The sequence below is a fragment of the Mustela putorius genome, unplaced genomic scaffold, assembly GCF_011764305.1.
Source record: "Mustela putorius furo isolate JIRA1106 unplaced genomic scaffold, ASM1176430v1.1 tig00000992_pilon_pilon_pilon, whole genome shotgun sequence".
Lineage (NCBI taxonomy): Eukaryota > Metazoa > Chordata > Mammalia > Carnivora > Mustelidae > Mustela > Mustela putorius.
The window spans coordinates 2,703,435-2,717,470 of NW_025421526.1; the positions used below are offsets into that span (position 1 = coordinate 2,703,435).

At 38.6% G+C, this 14,036-nt stretch overlaps 1 protein-coding gene across 9 annotated transcripts in view; it reads left to right on the plus strand.

The window, feature by feature from the left end:
- The window catches only part of PMS1 (PMS1 homolog 1, mismatch repair system component), an 85,189-nt gene that overhangs the window by 958 nt on the left and 70,195 nt on the right, over positions 1-14,036 (plus strand). For 5 of the 9 annotated variants that reach the window (XM_045086474.1, XR_006608507.1, XM_013061851.1 and 2 more), the window contains one exon: positions 5,123-5,274. In XM_045086474.1, coding sequence (XP_044942409.1) covers positions 5,143-5,274 — 132 coding nt within the window. In that variant the 5' untranslated portion in view covers positions 5,123-5,142. Of the gene's footprint in view, positions 1-198; positions 306-2,103; positions 3,154-3,842; positions 3,896-5,122; positions 5,275-11,241; positions 11,398-14,036 lie in introns of those variants that run through there. The other 4 variants (XM_004763369.3, XM_004763370.3, XM_013061853.2 and 1 more) reach the window with 4 other exon arrangements.

Here is a 14,036-nt window from a genome sequence, read left to right on the forward strand (position 1 = left end):
TGCGCGGGTGGCCGAGCCCTTGCCGGGTTCCCGGGTTCGCTGGGGCTGTGGGAGCCCATGAACTCGCAGCTCGGCGGAAGACACCGAAACGGGAGGGGGAGGAGCCCGCGATGAGTGTCGGGTCGGAACTCGGGCAGCCTGCGTGGGCAGGACCGGGAGGGCAGCCCCCTCTCGCGGCGGGGGGCTCCAGCGTGGAGCAGCTGGCGCGCGGCGGAGTCGGAAGTCCGAGGGCCGCGGTGGAGACCGCCCTGTGAGCTGAGGAGCGAGCGAGGGCCACCGCGCGGAGAGACCGGTCGCGTGCTGGGGCGAGTTTCCTGCGCATCCGGGGGCCGGGGGGAAGGGCTCCGCCAGGGCCAGGGCCAGGGCCAGGGCCAGGCTGACGGACGGCGCGCTCCGCCCGACGAGCGGGGGCAGCGCCCTCGAGAGGTCCAGGTGCGGCCAGAGCCGAGCGGCCGGAGGGCGGACGCGGACGGGCGGGAGCTTCCGCCCTGCTTCAGGAGTGTGCGGGGGCGGAGCCGCGGCTCGAGCTGTAGAGAGCAGGGGCCAGCTGCAGAGATCTGGGCAGTCGAGAGGATTGTGCGCGGGCTGTGGAACGCGTCGCGATTTCTCGCGCGACCTCGGGATCCTCGTGCCGCCTGTGAGACGGGCTGAGCACGGCCTTCGCAGCCCAACGTGCGCACCTGTCCCGGACTAGCTTTGTGATCTTGAGTCCTGTGATCTTCCATCTTAGAAGACTTAACTTCCACTTGCGATAGAGGAACGATAGGGCAGTTGTGAAGATTAAAATGGGATTTTATATATATATATATATATGAAGTTGCTTATGGTAGCTGTTACTGTTACTATCAAACACAAGAACAACGACCGTCAAATAGAGAAAGACCTGAGACTAGTTTGGGGCATGTTTAAGTGTGAGTTTCCTCCGGGTTATCCAAATGGTGATGATAGAAGGCTCTGGGGAATGAGGTCCGGAAAAAAAGGCTGGTTAGGAAATACAGGTGAGATAGGAGATGACAGGAGCCAGGTAAAAGAGAGTTTATAAAAGGGGGGAATTAAGGCAGTGGTGACTGGCCAGGAAGGAGGACACTCTAGCTAAGCTTTACGTTGAAATGCTGATAAAAAAATTTTTTTTGTGACCCTTGATTAGTATTCTTCAAGTGATTACTGTGAGTGAAATACTCTGATTATTCCATGCTGCGTCTAGAAATACATAATATATAATTGCCTGTGCTCAGAAGTTATGCAGGTCAGGACGGTGTGATAAACATGCAACAAGTACTGTGAACCAAGTTCCTTAGGAATGTAGAGGGAGGAGAGGATCTTTCCTGATCGGGTGGTCCGAAAGGACCATGTTACAAGTGGCTGTGGGACTGGCTCTAGGATGATACACAGGATTGCACTAGGAGGAAGTAGAGACACAAGGAGGATGGGATTGCTGGCAAAGAAGATTGAGATTTCTGGTCTTATTAATTAAGAATAGTGTGGATTGGGACGTCTGAGTGGCTCAGTGGGTGAAGCCTCTGCCTTCAGCTCAGGTCATGATCTCAGGGTCCTGGGATCAAGCCCCATGTTGTGCGCTCTGCTTGGCGGGGAGCCTTCTTCCCCCTCTTCTGCCTGCCTCTCTGCCTACTTGTGATCTCTCTCCCTCTCTCTCTCTCTGTCAAATAAATAAATAAAATCTTAAAAAAAAAAAAAGGATAGTGTTTATTAAGGGAAATAGCAAAGTGAAGTAGAGGGTAGGGGGAAGGGAACAGGAAGATAAATTCTGTTTTACAAATTATCTTGAGGTCGCCTTGACACTGATTGTTAGAAATGCCTATTTTAATGTGGAAAGACAGAGATCTCTGTTGGGGATATAGTTTTAGAAGATAGTTTGGCTTCATAGAGAAAGAAGATAATCACTGGGGTAATAGGGTTGAGGGAATAATTTTTTGTTTGTTTTTGCATTGAAGGTCAAGATGCCTGAGGGCAGACTGGTTAAAGAAATTAGGTGGAGGTTCTTAAGAGAAGAGACAGAGACCTGGGAGTTAGGGAAGAAGGGTGTGCACAGAGGTGTAAATATTTTAAGAAACCAGAGGCCACAGTGGGGTGGAGGAGGTAAGATGTGTGTGAAGTTAGAATTCACATAATGGTCTGCCTTGACTTCAGTATTGGGATGGAATTAGGGACTTGGGGGAAAAATAGACTTTGAAAGACAGATTGTAGAGAATGAGGCAGAAATGGTGAGGTTAATAAGGGGCTTGCTCAGAAAGAGTAAAAGATGAGGTAATGCTAGATTTATACCTAACGTTTGATCAGTGTTTTCTTAGATCCTTGGCATTCTCAAACTAAGGTAGAAGACCTCTTCAACTCAACACTCATCTGATTGCAGGCCATGTAACCTTTGTGGGAGTCGGGATTAGAAGGGAGTAGGAAACCTATTCTCTTAAGTTTAGAGGAACTCAGTGTAGCCCATGTATCCCAGGCTCTTTAACATGTGTATGCCAAATGCTGTAAAAAGTTATATTCATTAGCTTATTTACTACTTACCACAACTGTATGATGTTATTATCTGCATTTTTATAGATTAGATGATTGAGTTTTAGACTTTAATTATTAGCATTGTGTAACTATTAGCATAAGAGCTAGCATATAATGCAAGTGATGATTTCAGAGCCTGCTTTGTTAACTACTGCTCTATACAGCACTGTTGAATAGAACTATAATGTATACCACATATATATACTTTTAGATTTTCTCATAGTCACATTAAGATAAGTAAAAAAATGAAGTTAATAATACATTGAGGTAAGCTGATATATTCAGAAAATCATTTCATTTTGTAGTCAGTGTAAGAACTTAGTAAAAGTTTATATATTTTTTTCATATTAAGTTTGAAACCCAGAGTGTATTAGAACATCTTAATTTGGAGTTGTTACATTTCAAGTGCTCAGCAGTCACATTTGTCTAGTGGCTATTACCATGTTGGACAATGCAGCTTAGACCTTTAGCCTGTTTGCAGTCTGAACCTGGGGTAGCATGCCGACGGTGCCTTTTGCTTGTGATAGCACTCATTTGTGTGAATGGTAGAACGGTAAAGCAACCTACCTGTCCACATTTTTCCTCACTGGAAAAGCCTCGCAGCACTTGAGATCCACAAAAAGCCATTGAAAGGTAGTTGTTTCCAGCTACTCTCCCTTAAACTGTACCCTAAAACTAAATCAAATATAGAGCTTAATTAGAAGTCACTTGCTAGTATTAAAAACTTCCAATATTTCTTTCCATAAAGATCTTGGATCACAAAACTGTACATTTTATATAGTCTTATCATTTACAGAACGTTTTATTTTATTTTTAGATTATTTTTTAATCTTTTTTTTTTCCTTAAAAGATTTCACTTATTTGACATCTAGAGAGAGGGGGAGAGTGAGCACACAAGCAGGGGGAATAGCAGGGAGAGGGAGGAATAGGCTTCCCACTGAGCAGAGAGCCAGACATGGGGCTTGATTCTAGGACCCTGGGATCATGACCTGAGCCAAAGGCAGATGCTTAACCAACTGAACCACCCAGGCACCCCTAAGAATATTTTATATGTATTTGCTTACTAGATCCTCACAACAAACCTACAAAGTCCTATCTCCGCTTATGGAGGTAATGAATTGATTTTTCAGAGGGAGGGATTTGCTGCAGTTTACATGCTTTTTTGTTTTGTTTTAAGGATTTTATTTATTTATTTGACAGAGATCACATGTAGGCAGAGAGTCAGGCAGAGAGAGAGAAGAGGAAGCAGGCTCCGTGCTGAGCAGAGAGCCTGATGTGGGACTCGATCCTTGGACCCTGAGGTCATGATCCAAGCCAAAGGCAGAGGCCTAACCCACTGAGCCACCCAGGTGCCCCCAGTTTACATGTATTAAAGGTGAACCTCTAAACCTGTTTTTTTAGACTCCAGTGTGGTATATTTTTCTACTGTACTGATCAGGTTTGCCTTGTACAAAACAAAATATATTTATTAACTGTTACCAGTTAATATCATTCCGAACTCAGTGTGTTGATCTCTTCCCAAAAATGCATCCCTTAAATTCCTCTGTAATTATTATAGTGGCTGTACTCCCATTCTTACCTATTTTTTTTATATGATTCTGCTCTTCTATGTTTTAATTTGCCTGAGAAAGAATCCTAAATGGATATCTTTTTATTTTGTTTATCTTTAGCATTGCTGTTTAGTTCGGATTTAGATTCCATAAGATCAAATCATGTGAGCATGTGAGTCATGGTAAATTTAAAGAAGTACCTAGGGTTCCCCTTTTCCCCATTTTTTTGTCTTGAATCTACAGAGGAATTCCATGTTGTCAACCTAAAGTTTTTATTTTTCTGAAATCTTTTCTGAAATTAAGAATTCAGGCAAAAGTAAACACTGTTCCCTGCATGTTTACATGTGGGATTTCATATGAGGCCCCCCCCACCTTTGGTTCTTTGTTTGAAAGGCTTTTAGACAAAGGATCCCCCCACACACACACTAAAACAGTGGCAGAGAGATTTTGGGAGGTAAGTTTGGAATGCATGTAAAGGACTTTGAATGCCGGCACAGAGATTTGAAGTTTATCTTGGGGAGCCACATGATTAGAATGATGTTTTAGACACAGTAGTATAGAAGATAGAGCCATCTGATATGTCTGATATCTGACTAGTTTAGATTAACAGTAATGCTAGGGTGTCAGTACTGTAACTCCAATAAAACTTAATATTTGAAAAAGACATTGTAATTCATCAAAACATATAGATGACTAATGATTTTTGAGATTGCCATTAAGGCTTAAGACTAACATTATCCAGTGGTCACTCTTACCCTGGTAGATCAGATATTGCACTCTTTATAGCACAATTTTTCTTACTGTTCTTTAATTACTACCATAGTATGGATTTGTGCCCCAGTCTTATAAAATGAGGGTGATAATGCCACCTATTTTAAAAAATAGTGTAATAAATAAAGTATTTAATACTGTGTGGGCTTACAATAGAGCCTGGCATAGTGGGAAGTCAGTAAATGTGAGCTGCGATTAATTATTGTTATTGCTATCAGATCTGTTAGTTAGAAATGTTTAACAATTTGTATGTTTACAACTTACTTGCATTTTATCTTTAGCTACTCTCCTAAAAGCTAGAATGAAACAGTTGCCTGCAGCAACAGTGCGCCTCCTTTCAAGTTCTCAAATAATCACTTCAGTGGTCAGTGTGGTAAAAGAGCTCATTGAAAACTCCTTGGATGCAGGTGCCACAAGCATAGATGTTAAACTGGTGAGTGTCCCTGAGAAACCAAATACTTTAAAGAAAAGAAGGGCTGGGCAGATGATTTCTCCTTACAGCGATTACCTTTCTTTTCTCTTTTTGTACTAATAAATTATTTTGAGGATGTTGCATTTTTTTTTTGTCTTGTTTAAGAGGAAATTCTTAAAAATAAGTTTTAATTTAAATCAATACTGCAATAGCACTAAAGTAAATTCTGAAAGAAAACTTATTCTTTAGGACTCCATCACCTAAAATGTGAATCTAATTTGTCCATATTTTCTACTAATTATTGTTGGTTATTCATATTTATTTATTTTACACTCATCTGCATTTTATCTTTTCCACCTAATCTGATTTCAAAACTAAAGCCCTTATTGTGTCATAGTTTTCATATTAAAAGATCTTAAATGCTATATATTAAATTGTTTGAGTTAATAGGACTTATGACACTTTTTATGGTTTGTTACAATTAGTTGGCATATCTACCTCCATTATTACAAACTAATTTGTAGAAGTGAGGTCTATATTCTTTTCACTTTTGTGTCCTACATACGTGGCCAGTGCGTGGTAAATAAATGGTGAATAAATTGTTTGAGTAAATAGAAGAATACATTTTTTGGTGACCTTCTAATTATCATATATTTACATTTAGTATTACAACATTAGAAATAATAGCGATAAAAATGTTTGTAGTAAAGAGACTTACTTTTTCTATATATATACACAGAGATAGCTTATATATAGAATGCTTGTATATGGATGTATATGTAGTTGCAGTTGCTCCTTCTAAAAACCATGGAATTTCTCTACTACTATACCTTTTTTTTTTTAAACAATAATGAAGGTTCTGAGAACTTGCCCAAAGTCCTATAATTGGTAAGTAGTGAATCTGAGATTTCAGTTCAGATCTTTGTGTTTCTAAAACTCACTCAAGATCTGTGTTAGTGGTTCTAATAATATTTGGGTACATCAGAGTACTTTCCAGAGTTTATTAAAACAGTTACTGGGCTCTAGAATTTCAGATTTTAGGTGGGGCCCAAGAATTTACATTTGCAACAAGTTTGTGTTGATGCTGAGAACTGCTATTCTGTATCATACCAAACCTGTATTTGTTGTGAATAATATACATTCGGCCCTTGAACAGCACATGTTTGAACTGCATGAATTTTTGACATGGATTTTTTTTTGATCAGTATAGTACTGTAAATATATTTTCTATTCCTTAGGATTTTCTTAATAACATTTTCTTTTTTAAAATTTACTTTATTGTAAGAATATATATAATACATATAACACAAAATATGTGTCATTTGACTTTTGGTGTTATTAGTAAGGCTTCTAGTCAATGGTAGGCTATAAAGAGGAGGCTTGGAAGATGGTGGACTAAGAGAATCCTAAGAGATACAACTAGAGATACAACATCCCAGAGATACAACTAGATAACACATCAGTGTAAATAACCCAGAAAAAACCTGAAGTCTGACGGAATGACCTCCATAACTAAAGGTAGAGAAGAGGCCACATCCAAGAGAGTAAGAAGGGTAGAGATGCAATGGGGAGTAAAACAGACCATGGTGTTCCATAGAGGGGAGAAAGCAGCAGGCATGAGAAGGGCAGAGAAGCTATGTCACACTAGGGAACCTTCACGGGAAAGATGAATCCCTGTATTTGGCTTTGGAAGCCAGAGGAGCTCAATTTCATGAGTTCTTAAAACCAGCAGGTCTTAAAGCCTGGAATTTTTAAAATCAGCAGGCTCCATTCTGGGAGAGCCTGGAGAGCAAGAGGAAGCTGAATCCCTGCACTTAAAAGAGAGCACAACAAACAGCCCTCGGAGTTACAGCTTAGAAGCAGCAATTTGAAAATGGGTGGGACAATGGTTTACTCATTCCTGAGCATGTCCCAGAGGTCAGGGGTCACTGAGGGACTCTTTAGGAACAAAGGAGTGGGCAGACACCATTTTTCTCTCATGCCCCCTACCCCAGCATAATAAACACATGGCCACCTCTAAGAACCATCATAACACTGACACTACCTAACTTGTTTGCACCAAGCTCACCTCACTCCCCCAACACTACACTTGAGCAGATCCACCCTTCCTGGTTACATATGCCTCAGTCCCCCCATTTCAAGTCCCCTAGAAGACCAGTGCAGACCTTCCTAACACTGCATCTCCCAACCCATGCACTTCACAGTACCCAGTCCAGCAGTGGCAGCAGGTCTCATTTTGCTGCAGACCAGCACTCATTTTGTTAAAACTGCACACCTGACCTTAGCTGGGGACCAAACACTGCTCACACTAGAAAAAGAGAGTCTCTGCAGAGTGCTGCAGCAAAGGAAAAAGTGGCCAGGACACAGCAGCAGGGCACCCCCCTGAAGTGTCAGATTCTGGTGAACAGGGGACATTATCGTACAGGACACTACAGGACTTCTTCACAAGGCCATTACTTTCAACAGCAGGAGATAGAGATGACATGCCTAACACACAGAAACAGAGAATTAGACACAATGAGGAGACAGAAGATATATGTTCCAAACAAGAGAACAGGGCCAAGCATAGTATGAAACCTAAGGAAAATAGAAGTGATACGCCTGATAGAAAACTTAAAGTAATGATCATAAATGTACTCACTGGACTTGAGAAAATAATGGAGGACATCATTGACATCCTTAACAAAGAGGTAAAAAAGAACCATGGATGAAGAACCCAATAAATGAAATTAAAAATACACTAGATGGAAAAGTAGGGTAGAGGATACAGAGGAGCAGATTAGCAAACTGGAACACAAAGTAATGGAAAGTAATCAAACTGAACAGGTGAGAGGAAAAAAAAAAACTATACAGAATGAGAAAAGATTTAGTGAACTCAGCTACTCCATCAAACATAGTAACATTGGAATTATAGGGATCCCAGAAGAAGAAGAAGAGAGAAGGGTGGAGAAATTTTATTTGAAGAAATAATAGCTGATGGGCTGCGTGGGTGGCTCTGTGGGTTGAAGCCTTTGCCTTCGGCTTGGGTCATGATCCCAGGGTCCTGGGATTGAGCCCCACATTCGGCTCTCTGCTCAGCAGGGAGCCTGCTTCCTCCTCTCTCTCTGACTGCCTCTTTGCCTACTTGTGATCTCTGTCTGTCAAATAAATAAATAAAATCTTAAAAAAAAAAAAAAAAAAGAAATGTCCCTAATCTGAGGAAGGAAATAGAGATCCAGATTCAGAAGGCACAGAAGGCCCCCAACAAAGTCAACCCAAAGAAGCACACACCACGCCACATAATAAAATAGCAAAATAGCAAAAAGTAGTCATAAAGAGAGAATCTTAAAAGCAGCAAGAGAAGAGAAGACCTTTACATACAAAGGAAACCCCCATAAGCCTATCAGTGGATTTTTCAGCAGAAACTTTGCAGGCCAGAAGGGAGTGGCATGATATATTCAAAGTGCTGAAAGGAAAAGACTGGTAGCCAAGGATACTGGATCCATCAAGGCAGTCATTCAGAATAGAAGAGATTAAGAGTTTCTCAGACAAAAGTTAAACTAATTCATGACCATTAAACCACCACTTCAAGAAATGTTAAAGGGGACTCTTTGAGTGGAAAGTAAAGACCATAAGTAGGAACAAAAAAAGTAGGAAGCACTAAAGCAATTTAAAAAAGTATTCTGTAAAAATCAGTCAAGGGTTTCATGAAAGGATATTAAATATGATATGATGTATCTGTAACATTAGCGGAGAGAAGTAAAGAATGGGTTCAAACTTAATGACCATCCACTTGATATAGATTGCTGTAGGCAGAAAATGTTATGTACAGACCAAATGGTAACTACAAATCAAAAACTAGAAGTAGATATGCAAAAAACAGAGAGAAAGGAACCCCAGTATATCATTAAAGAAAGCCAACATATCTTGAAAGAGAGCAAAAAAAGAAAGGATCAGAGAAGAGCTACAAAACCAACCACAAATCAAGTACCAAAATGGTAACAAATATATATCAATAATTATTTTGAATGTAAATGGACTAAATGTTCCAATCAAAAGACATAAGGTGATGGAATGGATAATAAACCAAGACGCGTCCATATACTGCCTGTGGGTCTCGTTTCAAACCTAAAAACACTTGTTGAGTGAAAATGGGGAGTGGAGAAACATTTTTCATACAAATGTATGTCAAGAGAAAGCTGGGGATGTAATGCTTATATTGGACAAATCGACTTTATTTTTTTTAAAAGATTTTATTTCTTTTTATTAGAGAGAAAGGGGGAACAGCAGGCAGAGGGAGATGGAGAAGCAGGCTCCCTGTACCCTGTGTGGGGCTGGATCCCGGGACGTTGAGATCACGGCCTGAGCCAAAGGCAAATGCTTAACCAACTGAGCCACTCAGACATCCCAGACAAAACAGACTTTAAAACAAAGATAGTAACAAGAGGCTAAGGACACTAGACTCCTAAGGGAAGAATCCAACAAGAACACATAACAATTTAAATATTTATGCACCCAATATGGGAATACCCAAATGCATAAAACAACTTAATAGCAAGCAGAAAGGAACAAATAATCGTAGGGAACTTAAAACACCCCACTTTATATCAATGGACAGGTAATCTACAAGGAAAGAGTGGCTTTGAATGACACTTTGGACCAGATGGATTTAATAGATATATGCAGAACATTCCATCCTAAAACAGAATACACATTCTTTTCAAGTACACATGGAACATTCTCCAGAATAGATCACATATTAGGCCACAGAATAAGTCTCAACAAATTCAAAAAGATTAGTCATATACTATGCATCTTTTCTGACCATAATGCAATGAAACTAGATAACAAGCACAAGAAACAATCTGGAAAGAGCACAGCTACATGGAGGTTAAATAATATGCTACCAAACAATGAATGGGTCAGCCAAGAACTGAAGAAGAAATAAAAAATACATAGAGAGAGACAAAAGAAAATGAGAATGTAATGCTTCAAAATCTTTGGGATGAAGCAAAAGTGAGTCTGTGAGGGAAGTTTATAGCAATAAGGGCTTCCTCAAGAAGTAAGAAAAATCTCAAATAACCTAACCTTACAATAAAGGATCTAGAAAAAGAACAAATCCAAAACCAGCAGAAGGAAGGAAATAATAAAGACTAGAGCAGAAATAAATGATACAGAAACTAAAAAAAATGTAATAGAACAATCAATGAAAGTAGGAGGTGGTTTTTAGAAAAGATCAACAAAATTGTTAAACCATTAGTCAGATTCATCAAAAAAAAAAAAGTCAAAGTCATAAATGAAAGGAGAAATAACCAATATCATAGAAAAACAAAGGATTGTCAGAATATTATGAAAAATTATATGCCAACAAATTGGACAACCTAGAAGAAATGGATAAATTCTTAGAAACATATGAACTAACAGAAAGTGAAACAGGAAAATAGAGAAAATTTGAATAGACTAATTATCAGCAATGAAATTTAATCAGTAATCAAAAAATTCCCAACAAACAAAAATTAAAAATGAGCTGGCTTCACAGGGGAATTCTACCAAACATTTAAAGAAGAGTTAAGACCTATTCTTCTCAAATTATTTGAGAAAACAGAAGAGGAAGGAAAACTTCCAAATTCATTCAATGAGGTCAGCATTACCCTGATACTAAAACCAGATAAAGACACCACAATTAAAGATAACCACAGACCACCATCTCTGATGAACACAGATACAAAAATCCTCAAGAAAATCTTAGTAAACCAAATCTAATGATACATTTTAAAAAATCATTCACCATGATCAAGTGGGGTTTATTCCTGGGTTGCAAGGATTTTTCAGTACTTGGAAATCAATAAATGTGATACATCAAGAGGATAAAAATCTTATGATTTATTTTAATAGATGGATAAAAAGTACTGGACAAAGAACAACATCCATTCATGATAAGAACTCTCAACAACGTAATTTTAGAGGGAGCATACTGCAACATAATAAAGGCCATATTTGAAAAACCCACAGCTGCCATCATACTCAGTGGTGAAAAACAGCTTTTCCCTTACTGTAAGGAACAAGACAAGGATGTCTACTCCCACTACTTTCATTCAGCCTACTTCCAGGAAGTCCAAGCCATAGCAGCCGAACAACAAAAAGGAGTAAAAGGCATCCAAATTGGTAAGGAAGTAAAACTTTCACTTTTTGCAGATAATGTATGTAGAAAACTCTAAAGACTTCACAAAAAAAAAAAATTACTAGGACTGATAAGCAAAGTTAGTAAAGTTGCACAATAAACAACATCCAGAAATCTGTTGCATTTCCATATACTAATAATGAAGCAATAGAAAGAAACTAAGAAAACAATCCCTTTTACAACTTCACCAAAATTAATAAAGTACTTGGGAATAAATTTAACCAAGGAGGTGAAAGACCTCTACTCTGAAAACTTATAACACTGATGAAAGAAATTGAAGACAATACAAAGAAATGGAAAGACCTTCCATGCTTATTGGTTGGGAGAACAAATATTGTTAAAATTGTACCCAAAGCAATTTACACAATACAGTCCCTATCAAAATACCAATAGCATTTCTAACAGAACTAGAACAAAGAGTCCTAACATTTGTATGGAACCACTACACAAATAGACAAAGCAATCTTGAAAAAGAAAAAACCAAAAGTATCACAATTCCAGACTTACAAAGCTGAAGTAATCAAAGCAGTATTGAGAAGGGTATGTGTTGTGCTGAGCCCTGTGTATTGTGTGAGACTAATGAATCACAGACCTGTAACCCTGAAACAAATAATACATGTTAAAAATAAAAAATAAATAAAAATTAAAACAGTATGATACTGGCACAAAAATAGACACATGAATCAGTGGAACAGAATAGAAAACTCAGCAGTAAATCCACAATTACATGGTCAGTTAATCTTCCACAATGGAGTCAGGAACATGCAATGGAAAGAAGACAGTCTCTTCAACAATGGGTGTTGGGAAAACTAGAGAAGGATGAAACTAGACCACTTTCTTACACCATACACAAAAATAAACTATACAGATTAAGGACCTAAATGTGAACCTGAAACCATAAAATCCTAGAAGCTCACACAGGCAGTAATTTGATTTCGGCCATAACAATATTAACATTTTTTCTAGATAATGTCTCCTGAGACAAGGGAAATATAGCAAGAATAAACTGTTGAGATTAAATCACCATAATTGGGACTACTATTAGGACTACATCACCAAAAAAAGCAAAGGAAACAATAGAAGATAATGTACCATATAGGAGAAGATCTTTTCAAATGACATTTCCAGTAAACAGTATCCAAAATATATAAAGAACTGTTGTTACAATTCAACACAAGACCCAAATAATCTGGTTAAAAAATGGGCAGAGGACATGCATGGACATTTTCCCAAAGAAGATATTAAGATGGCCAACAAAGACCTGAAAAGATGTTTACATCACGCATCATCAGAAAAAGGAAAATCAAAACTGTAATGACATACCACCTCACACCTGTCAAAATGGCCAAAGTCTAAAAAATAAGAAGCAAAAGGTATTGGAAAGGATGTGGAAAAAAAGGAACCCTCTCACAGTGCTGGTGGAAATGCAAACTGTACAGTCACCATGGAAAACAGTATATAGGTTCATCAAAAAAAGTTAAAACTATCCTGTAATTATCATAGTACTGGGTATTTACCCAAAGAATACAAAAACACTAATTCAAGGGGCTGCATGCACTCCTATGTTTATAGCATCATTACTTAAAATAGCTAAATTATGGAAGCAGCCCAGGTGTGCATTTATAGATGAATGGATCAAGAAGTGGTGTATATATGCAGTGGAATATTATTCACCTATAAAAAGTAAAATCTTGCCATTTGCAACAACATGGGTGGAACTAGAGAGTATAATGATAAGTGAAATAAATCAAGGAAAGATAAATACTGTATGATTTTATTCATATGTGGAATTTTGGAGACAAATGAGCAAAGGAAAAAAGACAAACCAAGAAACAGACTCTTTACTACAGAAAACAGATTATTACTAGAGGGGAGGTGACTGTGGGGATGGTGAAATGGGTGAGTGGGATTGAGAGTACACTACCTTGTTGAGCATTGAGTAATATATGCAACTGTTGAATCACTATATTACACACCTGAAACTAATAACACTATGTTAACTACACTGGAATTAACAATTTTTAAAAAATAGTAGGCTGTTTAGTTTTTGAGGAGTCAAAAGTTATATGTGGATTTTTGATGATGTGGGAGTCCGTACCCCTAATCCCGACATTCCATGGTCAACTGTTTTGTAAACTCTATAAACATGGAAATTCATTAAACCCAAAGAAAGGCAGCTTTTTGTTTTTTTAAGGTATTTCCTCTAGTAAAATCTGATTAGAATACAGTTGATAATAAGTCGGATTAGATACTTATATTTGGTAGATTTTACTTATGAATCTTACTTAGGCAAACAGACATTAACTCTTTTTTTTTTTTTTAAGGTTTTTTATTTATTTATTTGACACAGAGAGATCACAAGTAGACAGAGAGGCAGGCAGAGAGAGATAGGGAAGCAGGCTCCCTGCTGAGCAGAGAGCCCGATGCCGGACTCGATCCCTTGACCCCGAGATCATGACCTGAGCCGAAGGCAGCGGCTTAACCCACTGAGCCACCCAGGCGCCCCAGACATTTACTCTTAAAGCTCTCTGAAAGAAAAACATGTTTGTAAAACTATTGTTAGGAAGCCAATGGAACTCCTCTTAGAAAAGTACACATTTATACCTGACTTTATATTTTAATG